At 33.9% G+C, this 21,105-nt stretch overlaps 2 protein-coding genes and 2 non-coding genes across 6 annotated transcripts in view; 2 read left to right on the plus strand and 2 right to left on the minus strand.

Annotated features, from left to right (window-relative positions):
- The window catches only part of LOC110448270 (cell death abnormality protein 1-like), a 164,468-nt gene that overhangs the window by 44,325 nt on the left and 99,038 nt on the right, over positions 1-21,105 (plus strand). The gene's annotated exons all lie outside the window — the stretch shown is intronic.
- On the plus strand, positions 1,954-2,044 carry Trnam-cau. The gene is given in 2 exon segments: positions 1,954-1,990; positions 2,009-2,044. It is a non-coding gene; the product is annotated as a tRNA-Met (tRNA).
- On the minus strand, positions 5,915-6,005 carry Trnam-cau. Its single transcript is given in 2 exon segments — positions 5,915-5,950; positions 5,969-6,005. It is a non-coding gene; the product is annotated as a tRNA-Met (tRNA).
- LOC110448268 (receptor-type tyrosine-protein phosphatase mu-like) overlaps positions 14,714-21,105 on the minus strand; it is a 183,336-nt gene continuing 176,944 nt past the window's right edge. For all 3 annotated transcript variants that reach the window (XM_021494435.1, XM_021494437.1, XM_021494436.1), the window contains 9 exons: positions 20,088-20,223; positions 19,652-19,801; positions 19,366-19,465; positions 18,544-18,617; positions 17,809-17,934; positions 17,408-17,533; positions 16,183-16,343; positions 15,858-15,993; positions 14,714-15,386 (listed from right to left, as the gene is read on the minus strand). In XM_021494435.1, the coding sequence (XP_021350110.1) occupies positions 15,318-15,386; positions 15,858-15,993; positions 16,183-16,343; positions 17,408-17,533; positions 17,809-17,934; positions 18,544-18,617; positions 19,366-19,465; positions 19,652-19,801; positions 20,088-20,223 (1,078 nt within the window). In that variant the 3' untranslated portion in view covers positions 14,714-15,317. The remainder of the gene's footprint in view (positions 15,387-15,857; positions 15,994-16,182; positions 16,344-17,407; positions 17,534-17,808; positions 17,935-18,543; positions 18,618-19,365; positions 19,466-19,651; positions 19,802-20,087; positions 20,224-21,105) is intronic.

A 21,105-nucleotide genomic window follows, 5' to 3' on the forward strand; every position in this document is an offset into this window, starting at 1 on the left:
TATATATATATATATATATTAATACTGAAAATGAGTTTTAATATTTATCATAAATCAAGTATAAATGCCCATGTATTCTTGTAAATATTATCATGACTAGATAAACAAAGTAAGGGTGCATCTATCCTAAATATGAGTAAATTAAATCAGAAATGTCAACACGATATACTACACAATGTGACTATTTCCTACCTTCCTTTAGGACTCATCAGTGATTCTATAGGGCAAACAGATTTTAAATACATATTCTAAAGTGTTCTGAAATAAATGCAGACAAACTGGCAAATGAGAAAGATTCCTATATTATGTTTTAACGCTACAAATTTTCAACTTTTCGATGCAACATATACGTTAATTTGCAACTAGTAAAATCCGTTAAGTTGTACTATATATGATTCCAGCTACAAAGTAGAGCCTACCACTGGGGAAGATATCCTACCAGAGGATATCCATGTTGATGTAAAATAATCAATTGAAATAAAAAGAAAGGAAGTATCTTTGCTAAAAAATCAGTCCAGCAATGAGACTGGTCATCGACGTCTTCAAAAAAGAGGTTGACGAAACGTCGGCAATACAGTTTATTGAGAAGCAGTTTTCATCTGTACACAAAATAGCGATTCGAAGGTAGGGCCAAGCAGTAATTAATCAACTGTTAACTGTACATTTTATGAAGTTAGGAACATGAATAATCGTGTTTTCTATCACCACGTTAAACAGAAAGGTAAAAGTGTTGTCACTTAACAGGTAAATATCGTCACATTTTTTGCTGGATTTGTCGTCGATAAGGAAATATGACGTTAAAGGATATTTATTTCGGCATGGTGTTCACGAAATTCTTACATCAAAAAGAAATAATCGAGCGAGCTGAAGTTGTAAAAGTGCAAGCAAAAAAGGAGGGGAGAAAAGTGTCACTTTTTCTGGATTGTTTTCACTAAATTTTCTACGAATCGTCCTTAATGGATGCCATGGCAAAATAGTGCGTTATATTTTAGGTTTGTTTGGCTTTTTGAAATTTTATTTGTTGAGTCTTTACTTCGTATTTCAAAAGAAAAAACAATTTTCAAAGATAAAAAAAAATTCCCTCGATATTAAATGATCATAATGAAATTAACTTTGTTTCGATATATTGGGTTCGAACACAAGACAATTGGAGGGAAAATGCTCAAAAAAGTTGTTTTTGATAGCAATCATGCAAACAGGAAGTACCAAGGCGTATATTTCAATCCAATAACATAACAAAAACGTCGTCAGCTTGTGATATTATACACTAACAATATTTAATAAATAATAGATACTTGTAAACAGTATTAAAAAATAACAAATTTTCTAGAAATGGTTGCGGTTAGTATTGTGGTTTTTTTTGTCAAAATCGGTGCACTCAGAAGAGCTAAACCTTTTGCAAGAATATTTAAGTTTTGTTTTGTCAAATTAAGCGTATCGACTGTATTGTAGACTAAGAACTGTTAAAATCTGATGTGTTCTAAATGTTAAACAATTCTCCTTCATTTTCTACATTAAACAACGTTTGACGTCTAGATTTATAGATTAAATAAAAAGTATAAATGTCCTTGTATTCTTTACATAAATGTAATACAACGTATACAAATGATTCAAAACGAATGCAAAGTCTCGGTGATCGGAGGGACCATAGTTGTCAGGTGACGTTGTCATCTGTCAAGCTACATGTCGTGATCATTTAATGTGGCCTGCAATAAATGTACGAAATCACATACTGTTTTTGCTTGGCAGTAATCGTTCACCAATGCATTATGGGACATATCAAATGGTTTGTCTCTAGTTTTTACATTTGTCAGATAAATTGAAATCATTATGGTTACGAAAGTTTTAACAAAAAAATCAGTACCAGCATGTACAAAATATATATTTCGGTTAAATGTTCTTGGTTTGTAAAACGCATTAAACTCGGCAACAACTAGTTACTATATAGCATGTGCCTTGGTAGCGCAGTAGGTAGCGCGTCAGTCTCATAATCACATAACACAGAGCGATCTGAAGGTCGTGAGTTCGATCCTCACCCGGGGCATTTTTTTTATCTATCTTGAATAGTATAGTTTAATTGTTATGATTAAATGTTTTACTCACAAAAGCAGTATTATTAAGAACACATTGGATAGTGACTTTTAATTTTTCACAAAATCAATAAAAAAAATGTTGTTATCAAAATAATAAAACAACCTGACTTAATGTTTAGATTTAAATACATTTTGAAAAGTATAATAACATACTCCCATTTAATGAAGTCTTGATAATATGTGGTGGCGTTGCAAAATTAATTAATAGAAAACTGTAGATGTCTTTTGTATAGTTTGGCATGTTTCAAATGAAATACAACTTCAATAAACACAATACATGTAGCTGCTCTATCCAAAAGTACAATTTTTTAACAATATTTAGGGTTACAAAGTAGATTTCCTGTCTTTTGCATTTTTACCTTATTTCCATACCGTTTTTGTATGACTTTTCGATTCATACTTCATTCTTTTTGCCACTGATAAGCCTTAAATAATCGATGGACAATATTAACATATCAAGTACTAAACATTGACTTTGTCTGGCTTACACATAATTTGTTATGTTTTTATGATATTATTGAGCGTTTGAATTATGTTTAAAGAATTAAGCCTGCAAAGTTACTTTTATCGATGCATTTGCATTTTAACTTTCAACGCTTGAATTGCTCTTTTGTTAAATGTTCTGTCTGTCTTGTGGTTTCGAAAGAAGGATTTAAACAATTATTTATGTATCTTGTCATCTTGATATTAAAGATAAAACAGCAATTTCGTTGTCCATCGTTGTATATTTAATTATACCTAATATTGTATATTTAATATTAAACGATTTGATGTATGTTTAATATAATTGTTTGTACGAAACAAAAGAACAAAATGAAAGCATTCGTGTCCTATCATACCCTTACTCTTTACGTATATGAATGACAATGAATGGAAAACGGTGTTTAACATTAGTTTCCTGTCTCATTACACTTGCATGGCCCTTTCATGTGTCATGCAGACAATGCACAAACACTTACGTTTGTTGTTGATTACAAGCAACCTGGCAGTACTTGCATTTCTTTAAGGGAAAATCTCGTATTTTGTTTCTAAGTATTACATGGTTTTTTTCAGAGAAAGCGTATATAAGGATTCTTGTAAAGCATCGGAAATTCAGTACAAACTGGTCGTATAATGAACGCGTCTGACAACTAAATCTAAGACTAAAAAACCAGTAGATATCAAAGAATGCGAGGAGACATTACTCTTGTATTTAAGATTGAAAAACTATATTTGTGATAAGAGAGTCAGCAATGGACTCTCTGCACAAGTCACATTCAAAATATATTCTTGATCATATGCAAAATTTAAAGATAAAATATCACCATTGATTGAGATCAGATAAAGTTCGATTTGAGGACAGTAATTAATATTTTGGTATAGACTCATCGAGAGTTAAAGACTCAATAACAGTAAAAGAATTAAAGATCAATTTTGATAAGTATTGGGAAAATATAGACGTGTAAATATGATCACGAATATATAGTTGGAGTAAATGACAATGTTTAAATCGTCACTATTAAGAACGCTATCTGCATGTTTCAATGTTTTGCTTCATATCAATTTTTTTTTATTTCCTTATAATTTTGTTAGACAATTTAGACCAAATGACTTCATTGGTGTCTCGTTAGCCTTAACTTCAAAGACAAATCAAGTAAGACGTAATTGTATACAAGTGGTTATAAACTAAATCCAAGGTACTCGATGACGTTAGCGTAGTCACTTGGACACAGTTATACGTGCGGTCAAATATCTACTTCTACCTTTTTATGTCTACCTGATCTATCCACCGCTGATACAACGTCTTTGATGACTGCTGATAGTATTACCTACAGTCGGCATTTTCCGTGATGTTCGATCAGCCGCTTTCAACAAATGTATGCATTTAGTTTTGTGTCATTGTTGCAAATATATCGTTTTAATATATTACCTTTCTTTTTTCTTTCATTTTTAACTCGCTTAAGCGGTAGTCGGGTGGCGTAGTGGATAGCTAGCGCACTTGTCTTTCATCAAGGCGGTCGGGGTTCGATTCCCTGGTCGAACGTGTAAAGATATGGAGTTCCTTACCCGACCCCGTTAGTTTTCTCGGGGTTTTCTTGTTTCGTCCCACAGTAAGACCCCCGCGTACTTACACCCAGGCAAAGAAGAGTATTTAGTATAAAATTTGTAAAACCTTGCTCGATAATTGTTGTAAACTGAATACAGGTTTTTTTCAGCGGCGAACCAGGCACTGGTCTATTTCGGTTCGACGGCTGTTTAAAGCAAATACTTACCCACAGTCGATCATATAGCACGTGATATAATGAGCGAAAGCCAAAGTCCCTGTTCGAAGGGAGTCATTAGCAAAATGTATAGTTTGCCACTAAAGGGTGGGTTGGGGTGTCGGGAGATCAATCAAAATTTCCACTTTCTGTTCCCGGGAAATAATATTTTGTTTGCCCTATGGGCTTTTGCACTAGTACATATGTGAATCTCTGTTTATAGACCAAATACTAATGCGAGTCAAGAAATGAGTGTCTTCTCAGAAGATAATATATGGTTGTTTTGTTCTACAGAGGCACGGATGAGCAATCTAAATCTGTAATACAGGTTATATTAATTTGACTAAGTGAGACCAAAGCAGACTTAAGGGCAAATCAATAACAGGTCATGTATACAGGTAAAATATTTATCATTCAAAATTTAGCAACGTTAGATTTTCCTCTTTTCACCCTTTTACTGTTAATTGTAACACTATTATATATCAACATAATTGGCCAATATCATTTTAGGTATTTTGGGCAGGATAGACTCTATAATATGACCTTTACACAAATCTTTTCTTCACGCAAAGTTATCAGTAATTCAGAACATAGAAACTGTTTTTTTTCTAGTTTCATGTATGTTATAATTGATAAAAAACATCAATATATATATATGGCATTATAGACAAAAATATGCATTAAATTGTAAGAAAATAATGTTTCTTTTAACAAAACTAATAGGGGGTTTATATGTGACGTCCCAATGAATAGTACGGTATGGACCATGTCGCCTTCATCAGACAAATGACTAGTGAAGCCTATGCACACAAAGGTGTAAATCTGGAGCAAGAAACATTAGCCACTGCCCCTATAGAATGCAAGCCTAGTCTATTGAAACGGTATGGTGACGATATACTTGAGATAATCAAGAAGGGGTCACAGAAGGATTTGACCACACAATTCAACATCATAGATGCCACTAACAACATCAAATTTACATGTGAGGAAGGAACTTAACGGCACAATACTCTTCCTAGACACTCTACTGGTAAAGACGGAACCGTAAAGGTAGTGGTCTATAGAAACAAAGACCCATACGAGCCAATACCTGAGCTTCAAATCTCTCCATCAACCAAAAGTTATGCGTCGTACACACAGTGCTGATGTCATACAGTAGTCACATAACAACAAAACACAAGCACAGAATCACATCGCTAGGGCAATGAGAGCATGTGCATATCCGGAATGGGCCCTACAACGGGTACAAAAACAGTATCAAAGAAAGGGGAAAAACAGGAAAGGACAAATTAAGGATAAGAACAGAAACAAAGGTCAAATTGTCATCCTTTAAATACAGGGTATATCCGAAACCATCCAGAGGATATATCGCGGTCAAGGCATAGCAACAGCCATGAAGCCCCACCAAGACGCTTCGTAATTTCCTAGTACACCCTATGGATAAACACCTGAAGAAAACGTCGCAGAATGCGTATATAAAATCTGATGCATCAAATGTCTTTTTAATAATACGGATTTTCTAAGTAAAACATATTATGAAAATAATTCAACTCTTTTATTCAGGGAAGAATACAAAAACAATGCCCCGGGTGAGGATCGAACTCACGACCTTCCGATCGCTCTGTGTTATGTGATTATGAGACTGACGCGCTACCTACTGCGCTACCAACGCACATGCTCATTAAGTGTTTCTTGCAGAGCTAAATGTGTTTTCAAAACATATATTTTGGACTGAAATATTTTTTTTTAAATGCTGGTACTGACATTTTTGTTAAATTGTCGTAACCATTCATAATTTCGAATTATTTGAAAAATGTAAAAAAAAAAGAATGGAAGGATAACAGATAGGAACGTGTAATGCAAGGTCAAAACATACTGTGTTTTCGGACATTTCTTACAGGCCACATAAAAGGATAACGGAAATGCAGTTTGACAGGTAACACATTCACCTGGTAACTATGAACATTCCAATCAGAGACTTTGCTTTAGTTTTGAATCAGTTGTATACAATGTTTATGTGAAGAAAGGTAGGAAATGTATGTGCCTTGACATTTTTCTGTATTTCTACATGGTGAGTAGAATCGTTGAACATTTAGAATACATACGATTTCAGCAATAACCAAATCGGCAATAAAATCGCAACATTTAATTTGACAAAGCAAATATCGATATCATTGCAACAGTTTTAGTCCATCTGAGTAAAACAGTGTTGTACCTCAAAAAACTAAATTGGCAACACTTACATCTCACCATCGTATCAGTAATAATAAACTAACTCTTACTTCATAAAATGTACTGGTAACAGTCGATTTACTTCCCTTGACCAAACCTGATAATTGAGGATTTTCTGTATAGATGCATCAGTACTGATCAATACATTGCATTGAGGACGGATTGTCAATTTCTTTTTTAATACCATTGATGGTTATTCATATAAATGGACTGGTTTCCTACTTTAGGTACTTACGTACATAAACGAATATCTGCTTTTTTATCGACCCCAGTGGTAGGCTCTTACTTTATAAATAGATTCAAATGTGGCACAGTTTACAGGTAATACTAGTTTCAACGTAAATTATCTGTTGTATTTTAAAGTTGTAAACTTTAGCATTATAAAGGGAGTTTATAGGGTTCTTTCATGTGTGTCAGTTTTTCTTTATTTTTTTCGGAACACATTAGAATATGTACTTAAAGAGAAAAGGAGGAACCATATGATGTAGGAAAAATAAGTTGACGGTCTTTCATATCGGATTTCTAAGTCACTGGTTTTTTTTTCGATTTGATTGTCATTTTTTAAGCCTACAAATATGTCCATCCAGACATCACCTAATAGACGCGACATGCTGAGCATAAACAGTTTTAATTACAAAACTTTAATTTCAATAAGCTTATCACTTTTTATGTTTCCATAGTTTTTGTAATCACAAATTAGAGTAAGGAGATGTCACTATGTATTAAGTATATAGAATATTCAATTGCTTTGACCCTTAAAATATGATACATTCTGTCCCTGTGTTAAAAATGTGCTGCGCTGTTACAAATAATTTGACTTTCTACGTTCAAAATAATGTTGAGATTATATATCGGGTAAAACAAATTTGGAATTATTTTAATTTAATTTTAATTTTTTGTTTTCATTTGTGTATTTTAAGTTCGAAGTCTACCATAATGATTTCAAAATAAACCTGATTTTTTAATTAAAATAAAAAACGGTATCCGTCCCTAAAATAATTGATTACTAAGGAAAAAATACAATGCCCTGGGTGAGGATCGAACTCACGATCGCTTTGTATGTGATTATGAAACTGACGCACTACCTACTGCCCTACCGAGACATATGTTTTCGCTTTATGTATATGTTGTAGAGTAATACATATGTGTTTCCTATTGCATTATAGTTATATCGATTGAAACTATATATTGATATATGGTATTAATTGTTTTCAAAGTATTTATAGTTTCAAATTATCAGGAAAAAGAAAATGCGAAAGTAAGAAAGTATATTTCCCATCATGCATTGTTTAACGTTTACTGTCAGGCTGGTTTATGGCCTGACAAGAGGAAAAAAAAACTCTTCTGCTTGTGTACAAGTATGACAGAACACATCAAAGGAACATGGATATATAACTTGACAGGTAACAATTTTACCTGGTAGCTATGCTTACTCATTAATGGGCCTCCATTCTTTTTATGGATCATTTGTTAAATGTTAAATTCTTATTGTATATATAACGAATAAGGATGAAAGGACACCAGTACAGTGTTTTAGTCTGTGGTTTCTTACAAACATTATAATATAACAAAATGAATAGAACCGTATATTTGGTTTCAAGATTTATTCAAGTGTTGTTTTTTTTTAATTATTATTCTGTTAATACATTAATAATTCTAGATTAATGCCTAAGTCGGGTGTTTGGTTTCTGTGAGTTTAAGCCATGTTTAAAGTGTTCAAATACTTACAAAAAAATGGAATTATTTCTATATGATGTATTCTGTCAAATTGTTGTTCAATTTAATAACGTTAGTCAGGAGTTTTGTAATTAAAAAAGTTTCATATTTTGAATATTTATATATATTTAATCATTTATCTTTTTTACAACATTTTTTTTTTATATTTTCCTGATGGAAGTTAAATCGTCAGGGTGTTCCCTTTTACATTAAACTGTACCAGATATTTGCCTCCTTTTTCATTATTTAGTTTTGTAACCACATATTCCTAACAATTTGAATGTAGTCGTTAAATACATTTTTAAGGATCATCGTATCACTGCCAAAAATTGTAGCGTTTGGAAAAGATAAAGGTCACGAAAGATAATCATCAACAGTGTTGTGAGCGTACACAATCAGGGGGGGGGGGGTCTTTTGTATATACGAAAAAGTAAAAACTACAGTGCAATGAAACAGGGATTCTGAAGGAGCGTTTCATGTTATGCTTATTGTAGCAATAGACTTTTTTTTCTTTTTGATTCACAAATTCACAATAGTCATAGAAAAGTATGACACATTAATGATCTATGCAAACAGTGATGGAATAGCTTACCTTTTAACTCAGGTTAATTTAAGGAGGCACAGTTGTCTAGTGGTAGAACGCAGAGCTCGTGACCGAAGGGTTGCGGGTTCGAGACACGGTACGGCACTGTGTTGTATGTTTGAGCAAGATACTTTACTCCGCTTGTTCCAGTCTACTCAGCTGTAAATTAGTACGTCGATGGGCAGTGCTCAAATTGTTGAATGCTAGCTGTGAGCGCCGAAATGGCAGCACCGGCTGTATGCCCCCCGGGGAGTTGAGAAATGTATTGGCTGGTTGCAAAGACACTATAACCACGGATAATAATTTGTGAACCGCTTTGAGACTACCTACGAACTAGATTGTGATAAGGCGGTCTATAAGAACCTCGAATTATCATGATGCATTGCTTCATGAGAACATTTTTGGGAAATATTTCAACGAAATATAGTCCACAGATAATTGGCTTCTTAGATATATTGTTTTCTGAGTAAAACATAACGTCATCGTTATCAAAACATAACAATAACATAATGAAATATATATATACAAGATGGCAATTTCTAAATTAAATAATATTTTCAATTATGTTTGTATATGTTGTAGGGTATATTTTTTTTTCAATTTTCATTAAAAGGGGAATTAAGTAATAATATTTGATATTCGGCTTAATGTTTTCCAAAGCATTTCTTATTTCAAATTATCTGACATAAAGAAATGCAATAGTTAGAAAGCAAATATTCAAAATGTTCTCATCATGCCTTGCTAAACACGTATATACGCTGCCATGTTGTTGTGTGATCTAAATAGTGGGGAACCTTTCTGGCAGGTAACAAGTTTAACTGGCGGTTCTGCGTGCTCAATAAAGGGCATCCATTTTATTGTTAAACAAATTGTATACTTCATATTGCATATCGATAAGGAATAAGAATGGATTGACACAAATGGAATGGTTTTGGTATAATATAGAATAAAAATAACCTATTTATTGTTTCCTATCAATAAAGAGAAATTGCTTTCACCATTTAGACGATGATGTTTGAGTGGTAGTGCTACAGTTTTAGTTGAGGACAGTTTGACGTTGACTTTCGCCCTTGCAGAAGGTCATGCGGCTGAAAAATCGGACTGAAGATTACATTTGTTTTATCATTTAGACTCCTGCCTCTTTTTTTATTCCCGTTCTTAAGTTACATCATGGCCTACAGGGTCGGCGTCCGACTAAACTGTACAATAAATATTACTGGTCTTATCACTTACGTATCTGCTTCCGAAACCTATGGTGTTTACATCTCCAGTGTACGAGAGTTTGTTCTGTACTGTCGGTATAAATGCCAACGGGTGACGTACAAAACTAACATCACAGGACATTTAAAGATGCCGATTGACGAAGAAAATGTTTGAATTACGTGGACGTGGTATACTTGGGTTTGACCAGGATTTAAATTTACCATACCGCAACACCTGAAGGACGTGTGAATGTCTGACAAAATTGATGTTGTAACCAGACTTACGGTGCAAACAATCTATGACGCGATGGTGAAGTTTTGAGAGTAAAACCGCATGTGATCTGTCTTTTCCATTGGTAGGACAAATTTACACCTCAGGCAAAATGGAATGTATCTGTTAAATGTGGGAGGAATATTACATGATCACTAAATTGTAAGTACCTAGCACATATCCCTTTATTCAAATTAGATATGTATGAGGTTTTTATTTTGATGATCAATATAAGATAATGTTTAAAACAATTACATAAGGGTTTCTCACCCATTATAGTAAGACACCAACGATATTCTACTAAGCATGAACTGGTTTACCAGTTTCCGCTCTACCGAACGAGCTTAAGTAAGTTTCTTCTTAACCGAGTTGGTAGGAAGCGGCTGGTATTTTAACAGGGTGACATATTGCCCTTGCAGAAATATCGTTGTCCTGAGTTTTGCAAGGGTCATAGATATTTTTCTGATTCGCAGTTGTTACATCAATATTTACCGGATTACTACATGGGCGTCCACGAATCAGAGGTAATCCTTTGCATTGCCTTCGCTAGGAGTCAAACCTGATGCCCTTGTTTTACCAGACTAACATGTTGTCGAATAAGCTTAAGGTGAATGAAAAACGAGAATTTTTCACTCGATTCAGTAGGAAGCAGATATGCTACCGTGGTGACAGATATGTTTAAGTCACTATGCAGAAACTACTCAGAAACACACTATCTTAGCAGTAGAATCACTTGTCTGACACACTAGGGAAATCACCAATATTTTCAGACAAGCATATTCCAAAGCAATGTGATATGTCAGTTAGTTACAAAACAGCACACACAAATATATTTGCATTCATCCCTTCTTCAGCTTAGTAAACTCTGACTGCGTATAATTAGAGTATACGCAATGATAAAAAGGCTCGGCGGATTGATATCTGTTTCAAACATGGCGCCCTTCTCGCTTCAGCGAAATAACTGTTTGATTACAGCCATTGCTTGCTTCCTTCAACATGTAGAAACATGAAACATTTTCGAATCCATTATGTCTACTTATACAACAAAGGCATACTGGCAAACTTCTTTATCCATGGATGCACATTCAAAATTCTTTGAAGTAAAAATGGCGGCTTCTGTTTGCGACGTTCGACCGCATCACTATTGGAGAAGTTTGCCAATGCATGTACATAACGACCGTTTTGAAAGAATAAACATGTTCGAAATGCTTCTTATTTTACTTAATTAAAAAAATAGAAGCGATGAAAAGAAGTTGTCCGTTGCCAAGTGAGTTCATACTACCGTATACGCCGTTAATATGAAGGTCAATCCTTAAAAAAGCATACACTACACCTCAGCATACAGGATAGCGCAGCATACCATACAGCACAAGTTACATCTCACAAGAGGCCCCATTGACCTGAATCGCTTACCTGGAATTAATTAATCTAACATTGAAAAGTGAACTAACATACAGCTAGAGAGGAAATATCAAAGCTTGATTTAAACATATGACTGTTGTGATCTTGAAAATCGAAAAAGGACATTAAGCTGAACAGACTTTATAGCATTTCATCCGACCATGCTTCTGAACAAATAGCCTCACCTTGGTGTTTTTGCTTATAAAGAAGAAGTCTTTACAATAGTTAAACATTGTTTCCCTGGGAACTTGAAATTGGCGAAGTCATCCGTTTTGATATTTGGGCAGGTGAGCTAAAACGCTGCTTTTCTGGCAGCACAACACATAGGGAAGCGCATCATGCAGTAAAACACAACATTCTTTACAGCGCAACGTACACTATAACACAACATACCTTACAGCACAACTTACTGAAAAAAAGCACTGCTTCTCTGGCAGCACAACACAAAAGACAGCACAACATACAGTGAAATACAATATACAGTAGAACATAACATGCAGTGATACACAACGTACAATATAGCATTTGCCTTTCACCAAGGCGGAAAGGGTTCGATTCCCTGATCGGATGTGGAAATATATAGGGTCAACTGCTCGACCACGTGGGTTTGTTCCGAGTATTCCGGGTTCCTCCCACTTAAAGACCCCCGCGCGCTAAGATCCGGGCCAATAGGAGTGATTTATATAAGTTGAAATAACTTATTTCATAATTTGTGTTAAATAAAAAAAGTTTATATTTTATATACAAAAAAAATGCTTACCTTAAAGCAAAGCACACAGGAAAGCACAGCATACAGAACAACAAAACAGACAGAACAGAACAGCATACAGTACAACACAATCGACAGTATTACACAACATACAAAACAGTATTTTTTGCTAAATATTAATTAGGGTGTGATAACGTCTAAGAATGCTGACCATTTTATACTTATGATGGAATATTTTTAAAAGGTTGTCAAAGAATTAGTAAATACAAACATGTATGTATCACGACAACATTTCCGCAAAAGTAAACGCTCATTTAATAGGACACTATACAGTAGTATTATTAATATCTGAAGGTTTGCACACACAAAAAGAGGTATGAGTCGAGAGTAACATTAATAGTTCGAGTAAGACGACAACCTATACGCCTTTTGTATATACTTTGGCAAATGTAACTTTTGTCTAATATCCAAGTATATTTTCCCTATATGCCTGTTGTCCAAGTGTGTTCTTTATATGTTTTCAAAACATTGAACGTTTGAGATGCAAATGAATAACAAATAATTATACAGATATTTTATTGACGCATGATCGGTAGGGACGGTTACAATCGGATAAAAGTCTCATATCCATACATTTTGTATTATATCAGCACATGAAATGATTAGATATGATAATACGTATGACACAAAACACGTATTTTACATGTTTAGATATAAATCAAATGTTATCTGTTATACTTAAATGAAAAAAGCGACTTATAGAATCACACGACAAGATGGTTACATAAAAAAAGAAATGTCGCCTAACTATCCCCCCACACAATCCAGTTGCGTAAATAAACAAGAGAAAAAATATTAAGAAAGATCAAGGGTCATGGCAAAGTGTAACCGCAGCTGTCGCACCGACAGACCGATGAAAGACACCACTACTGTGAACTGAATAACCTCGGAATTTTTTCACGATGTAGCTTGTATCAATGTTACATTTACTCCAAGGTATGTCTATACAAAATACCTACTATTTCTGCCATAATTAGCAATGACAGTAACATAATGCATCGGTGACACTTGAACTGTGACCTCATGACCTTGTGTCACAATATAGCCTGCGTAATTGCCTACGATACTCATATATTTATGTGTGTATACAAAATGTTGACTGTTTCCGAGATAATTAGCCATTTCGGTTACGTAATCTATTCGTGACCTTTGACGACCTTGAAAGTTTTCAGTATAATATATTGCATAAATGCCTACAATATTTCAATGCATATGTGTATACGAAATACCTACAGTTTTCGAGATAGTTAGCCATTTCAGTAACATAATTCATTTATTCAAGGTAAATATGTGATTTTAAATACCTACCGTTTCCGAGATAATTAGCCATTTCAGTAACGTAATGTACTGTCTACTGAAGTCAAGGGCCATAACTCTGGTAAATACTGAAGGAGCATAATGCTGTTCTGGGAGACACGAGTTCAGTTGAGGTAGAACATGTGTGTAAAATTTCATGAAAATCCATGCCTCAACCTAAGAGAAGTAGCAGGTACATTTTTTTGTGTACAGATAGACAGACGTACGGACAGACATACAGAGTGATACAAGTATGCCCCCCCCCCCTTTTACTTCGTTGCAGGGGTATACAAAGGATAAATAGTTAAGTTTAGGTAAATAGTAGAACTCATGTATATGAAGAATATAGATACATTTTGATATAATGTAGTTAATTAATCAATCGAATGATATTTGAAAAATAGGTCGTAGGGAAATGATAGAAAATTTTCATTTCACAAGTTTTCTGATTGAAACACGGCTTGCAAGGTTTTATTGCATTTGTTGTTTGAAGGCGTTTAAAATAAATACAAATACAAATGTAACTATAGATCGGGGGATCAGAAAAAGATACACATTTAATGTTGTTTGTCTCGCTTCTGGTCTACCCATCATGCTTATATTTGTTAAGGTCAGTAGTTATTTTGTAACGAACCAAGGCAATATTGTATTAATTACTCATCATTCAAAATGTTTACGTCTTTTATAAGTTATACTGTTAATGAAGCCTGATTAATGCAGTTGATTTGTAAAAATATAGTCTGTACGTTCTATATTACACCTTCATTACGTGTACATAATCATCATCATCATCATTATGTAATACAGTGAGAGAGAAAGAAATATATGGGGATGAGGGGGGCTTGAGAAAGGGATTCGAATTATCAAATATTTACAATGCCACTTTCAATTCTAAAGTAAAACACAGATGCATGCAAATGCCTTATCAGTATAACAGACATTAAATACTTCTAAATTGAAACTCAAAGTCATGTGCGTAAACCGTCCAATGAATTATTCTATTAATGTTATATAGGAAACACATTCTCAATAAAATGATGCATATACAGTAATTGTTCACATTGTGTTTTGTATTCAGACGAACGATTCGCGCTCTTTACTTCAAGTAGGATTATATCCAATACACATTGTCTTTGATCAGTTGAAACGCAAATCTGTTGAATTAAACAAATATGTTGTTCCACTGTCATGACACAATCAATGTTGAGTTGTATTCAATATTTGAGTAGTTGGGAACGTTTACATCACCTCAGTTCTGCTCAATACGCTGAGCAAGTTTTAGGTCGTTTATGGTACTGTACATGTATATAAAATGATATGAGGGCTGTTTATGATAATCACTGAAACAATGAAGAGAGGAAGCAACTATTTGAAAGCCTTCTTTGAAGATGCAGGGACTCAATCAAAGCGAACATATTAAGTGTAGCAATGTACATGTACTCATTTGATTATTTTCAGTTGATGCGAATCTATATGCATTTGGCGTATAACACTATACACGCATTGTGTTCTGTTCAGTTGACGTATACGTTAGTTGAATCCAGATATAGCCCCATAATGTTGTAGCAGTACTGGTATTGTTTCTAAGATACAATAGAAAATACATTACAAGACATTCGTTTCTTAAACAGCGAAAATATTTCGTAAACATAATATCAGTATGTCTATTGAAAATAATCGAATAATGTTTAGAATACTTAACTATCACCGCATTTATAGTAACGCTATCATAATGATTAACAGACGTTACATGTATAAAGTTATTGTAAGCATCATTATTATTAGGGTTAAGACAACTCTTAGCTGTGTGATTAAGATAACATTTTTACATTACTGTAAAATCATATATTTCGGGAGACATTAAATTCCGTTTATTTCGTGAATAACAATAATTTACAAATTTAAATCCACACGAAAACATAAACTTTGTATGATATAGATAGTTGAAATAATAAATCCGTGAAATGTAATGCCCTTGAAAAAAGGCTAGTATATAAACCACGAAATATTAATCCCACAAAAATAAATGATTCTACAGTATATACAAAACTTACAACATTTTCTAGCGCCTCTGGTCGCCGCTTTTTCCACCGCCTTGCTGTTTGGAATATGTCCACCTCCTCGTCCATCTTCATTTGATCTCTGATATTTGATATGCAACAGAACAGTCCACTTTGTGTACATCCGTCCCTGTAGTTGACAAATAATCTGTTCATATAAGGATAACAAAAATGCAATCTAGGATTTTAGCTTATCAGTTGAACAACCTACCACTGATCTAATAATAAAACAACTTTATAAACGTACTATTGCTTAGTTATGTCATAACACTGACGGTATCATCCAACTTTTATGGTAAAAAAACAGCGTCTTACTAACCGACACATGACTACAACAGGTCTTGTGTTGTCTGAACGTCGCCGAATGTCTAGCTGTTCCAATAGTTGGAGAAGAGTCGAGTCAGATGGAGGCAGTAAAGAGTCCGATGACCACTGGGACAGGCTGAAGATCCTGATAGTCTCACTCTCACTGCCGGATCGCTGTGTATTAGATGTCACAAAATAATGATTTTAAACTGTAGTCCGCTTAAATTTAATACAGTAACACACATTTCCGACTGTTATTATCAATTTACCTAATATGTTTATAATTTATTGATAAGACAGTTTACCGTTCGCTTTTACTTCAGAATATATATATAGATACTAATATACTAAGTAAAATTGATTATCATCCAAAAAACTGAATCTGAAAATATTACCTTTACTGGTTGACAGTTTCTTATTTTTTGTTTTATTTGTTTGGGAGTTGACATGACCTCATAGCGGCCTCCAACATAGCAGATTATGTAATATATAAAACTAGTCAACGAGAAATGCACGGCCACTAAGATATATCTGTTATTCCGTGCATTATCTAATGATACGACACTTTTCATCAATAAATTATCATATATACATATAATGTAAGCAGGTATGCTATACAATTAAGTACTCTAAATCTTGTCGGTAGACAACATGATTGTATTCCACATGTTCATTATATCTGCATAGAATTTTGTATTTCAATTGATACAAGTCCTTATCAATGCTCGGATCACATTTTCAGTATTGCATTGAAATAACTCTTGATAAAAAATTGTCTGAGATTTCGTCTTTCAAAACAAAGCAGCTGGGGGATTTCCTAGATAGGTTTGTGTCATATTATGTGTTGTCATATTATTCATTCATATTCAGATGAATCCATATACCTATTCACATTATACACTATTTGCGTGAATAATGTCAAAGTGTTTAATATAAAGATTACTGTAGCTATGTACCCAATAAGAAAAGCAACAACTAGACAAAATAAACATCATAATGATATTATATAAACAAAAAATCCTATTAGGCTTTTTATGAATTGAATCACCTTTTTTAAGAATCAAGATTATCATGAAGTATCTCATTACGAACGTGGTAATTAGTATATTTAACGTTTGATATTAAATAAGCTCCAAGTACACTCCTTTGAAAAGAGCAGTGCATATCTAAAAAAGTTAGAATTTATGTTTCTGCACACAAATATCTGGCTGGTAATCTTCACATAATTTACTACCTACCTCCTTTTCAACTTGGTAGTCTACAATAGCCAACTCGGTGTCTGGAGATCGATCCTGCATTTTTGTTACTGAAATGGCATCTCCTGCAGCAAAATCTCCGCCCTCCTCTAGAAGCCAATCCTCTTTCTATGGTTTTTGAGATTTTTAAGACGACATGATTATATTATGGATGTGACAAAACCATCTTAAGGAAACGTCATGATACGGTATATCTGATGTCGAGGAAGTCATCTTATTTAGTTAATTATTCAGTATGTTTATTCATATCACAACGAAACCAATATAATGATATAAACCAATTACGTTTTATAATAAAGAGCAGATTAAACTATACTTCCTTTTGATAATTGATGAATGATATATATATTTTAATATATAGGAACGTGTCAGTTATTACAAACATCTGTTGGTTTTCCGAGGACGACGATGTTTTCACAGCTGTAGTCAAACACCATTGTCCAGAAGTCATCGATGGTGTCCATTAGAGGAAACTGTGTCATCAGATACCCCGACATCGAAGTGTGTGACTGCAGCAAGGAATTAACTGAGTTCATTATAAAGCACATGATAATCAACAAAGGTTAGGGGTTAAACATCTTCCGACTGCCAGGGTCATATTGACGGTTGTCTTAGGAGGCAACGCTGGGAAAAATGAATTAGATAGAGAAAGAAAGAAGACATAAACGTTTGCAGACGAAAACGATCCCAAGTGTTGCAAAGGGGTTAGCACATCAGTTTTGACCTCGTCCATATCCTCTTACTAGAAAACCGCCGATTTTACAGGCTCCACTTTAGGGTATATTCCAATTCCGTCTTTGTGTATTGCAAAATTGTTACGTCATTGATTTGTGAGAGAAAAATACGTCGTTTTCTCAAAAAATGATGACGTTACTCTCACAAACAAATGAAGTAACAATCAATACCTGCTCACAAGAGCAGATAACAATGCAATACGCAAAGACGAAATACACATGCAGTGGGATATTCTATGTATCATAAGTGTCCAGCAGTGGGATACAGCAGACCTTGATCCACCAAAGGTAGATAAATGTGAATCGGGCGATAAGTATCTCGTATGTGTGTTATACGTCATTAAATTTGTCAAAGCTTATGTAATGGATATTGACAATAATTACCTGAATCATTACAGCATTGATGTAATCTGTCACGTTCGGTAATTGTGACTGGAGAAAGGGTCTGAACTTGTCCGCTTAAGAAAACACAAAGCAGAATATATGTTAATCACGTTACATGTACCAGGTGATCTAGTAAAACAAAATTAACAATCCTACAACTTCATCACACGAGGATGCAACCAGAGCTAAGAGTATGTACATGTATGAATAGAACTAAATCTGCCAACCAATCTACCAACTATTGTTGTGACTTCATGCAAGAACTACGAAGGTGATTTTCGTCATGTCTTAAATCGAATAATGGACCATTATAACAAGACAGTGATTATTATACATTTTTAACATGTATGCTACACATTATCGTAGTAGCATATTCTTTGATAAATCAGTTATATAATTCAGTCAAAACATATGAATCATATTTACACCTATGGGTCACACACAACCGCGCTAAAATCCTGACAAAGTTCAGTAATCAAAAGGTTCAATGAACTTTGAACATGATGTTTTCATGACTGTATTTGCAATAGTGATGACATAATGCTGATGAGTGGTATCTCATTGAAACACCTTGCATTAAGTACACATCACAGTGATTCAATTGGTGGCATTATACTGACAACGGTTAAGCCAGTCCTTAGCATTTTGTATTTATAAATAGCATCAAGTACCATTTCAAAGGAGCTATGGAACAACAAAACAAGACAAGAAAAGTATAATCACCCAACATTCATATTATATCATTCAATATCGCAATGGCAATGATAGTAAGCAGTGCGAGTTACAACGTCTGTACTTCAATATATTACAACAGTGGAATACCTGCTAGGATGTCATTATTCGGGTTCTTTTCCAAATTTTCTGCCAGTAATGCAGCCCTAAAGCAACTTGGCGAGTAGGTTGGAGTAAGTGCTGTTAACGCCTGCAACAACAAAAGAGACACAATAGGAGAAGAGAACAGCGTCATGAAGGGATAATTGATCGGTGGTTATACTTAAATATCAAACATTTGCATCTTTAAAAAAGAAAGATATTCCATATTAAAGGCAAATTATACTTACTGTATGCCATAAAAAAATGTTCTATTGATTTTTAAGCAGATTCAAACCATAAATTCCTGATGGATCTTTGTCTGATTCGCTGCTGTATTCGTAGGACACAATGTGTTCAGGACAGCAGGGAAATTCACTCGAAAAATGAGTGATTCTTGTAAATTGAATCCTTCTACAAGTAATTCGTGCAAGGCGATGTACTGTTCCTGTAACGCACACAGATAACGGTATAAGTATTAGTGCTACAAAACCGTTTAAGACAAATCCGTTTTATTTTACAAAGGTAATTTAGCTAAATATATTGAAAAAGTAAAACGCAGCTTTACAATAACTTACATTAGTAATGTATGTGTCAGTATATTGCTGGTGGTGGAGAGTAATTAGAATGGAATATATCTCAATGTCATGATTAAAAAACCAGGACTTCATAAATGTCGGTAGAAATTACACGTTGCATCATGTAGCTTTGTTACTTGTTTAGGCACTACGTACATATGTCTGGATCATGTTCATTCTGCCATTCCTCATGGTTCCAATGTACCTGGGGATGTCAACCTTTCCTGTTTTCTTGCCACGAGAAAGCAACGCATTTAAACCGATAAAAGTCCCAGTCCTCCCAATGCCAGCACTGTAAAATCAAGTTAGAGGGTGAATGTGTCTTCGTGGGATTTCCAACCTAAATGTCTATCAAAATTACGAGATGAACATTCAATAAATGTCTAAACTAGTTAAGGAAGTATTTAATTACGAATTTGAATTGACCATTGTAATAATATCGTTTCAAAATAGATTGAAAATAAACTGTAATAATATTTTTTTTTTATCTTTTTAAAACCTTTTGTTTTTAAATTGAAGATGTCTCAAATAATCGATGAGACCTGAATATATTTGATTTTTTATTGGAAAAAAACCCCTATGCTGCTAGCAATTAATCTAAACTCTGTTAAAAAAAAGATATGAATTGAACTTGAGTACATCTCAGAACCTCTGGTAACTGTACGTATTATAAACATATATGAAATTGCATTTTGGAAACAAGGGTGACATGCCAATAACATTAATTATACACCACAAGTATGTCGAAACTAACCTCTGAGCATAATATAGATAAGAACCAGTTGCTAACACTATATTTAGATATATAGGTAAACTTCAGATACTTCAGTATGTCCATTTTATACACCATCATGTAATACACTAGTAACATAATTAATCATAAAGCTACAAGTGTTTTTGCGAGGGGGAAAAGTACATGACTGAATAGTTTTGCAACACCATCTTTCTTGTTATTATTATTATTTTTTTTTTTGCAATCTCATGTTAAATTGGAGATGTCTAAAATGGTCGTTGAGACCTGAATACGTTTGGTATGTTTTTGTTAGAATATTAACCTATGCAGCTTACACTAAAACCTAACTCTATTGAACAAAAACTATGAATTGAACATGGGTACAACTCAGAACCTCCGGTGCCTGGGCGTATTATAAATATATGAAACTGCATTTTGTTG

The sequence above is a fragment of the Mizuhopecten yessoensis genome, unplaced genomic scaffold (assembly GCF_002113885.1).
Source record: "Mizuhopecten yessoensis strain PY_sf001 unplaced genomic scaffold, ASM211388v2 scaffold3963, whole genome shotgun sequence".
NCBI lineage: Eukaryota > Metazoa > Mollusca > Bivalvia > Pectinida > Pectinidae > Mizuhopecten > Mizuhopecten yessoensis.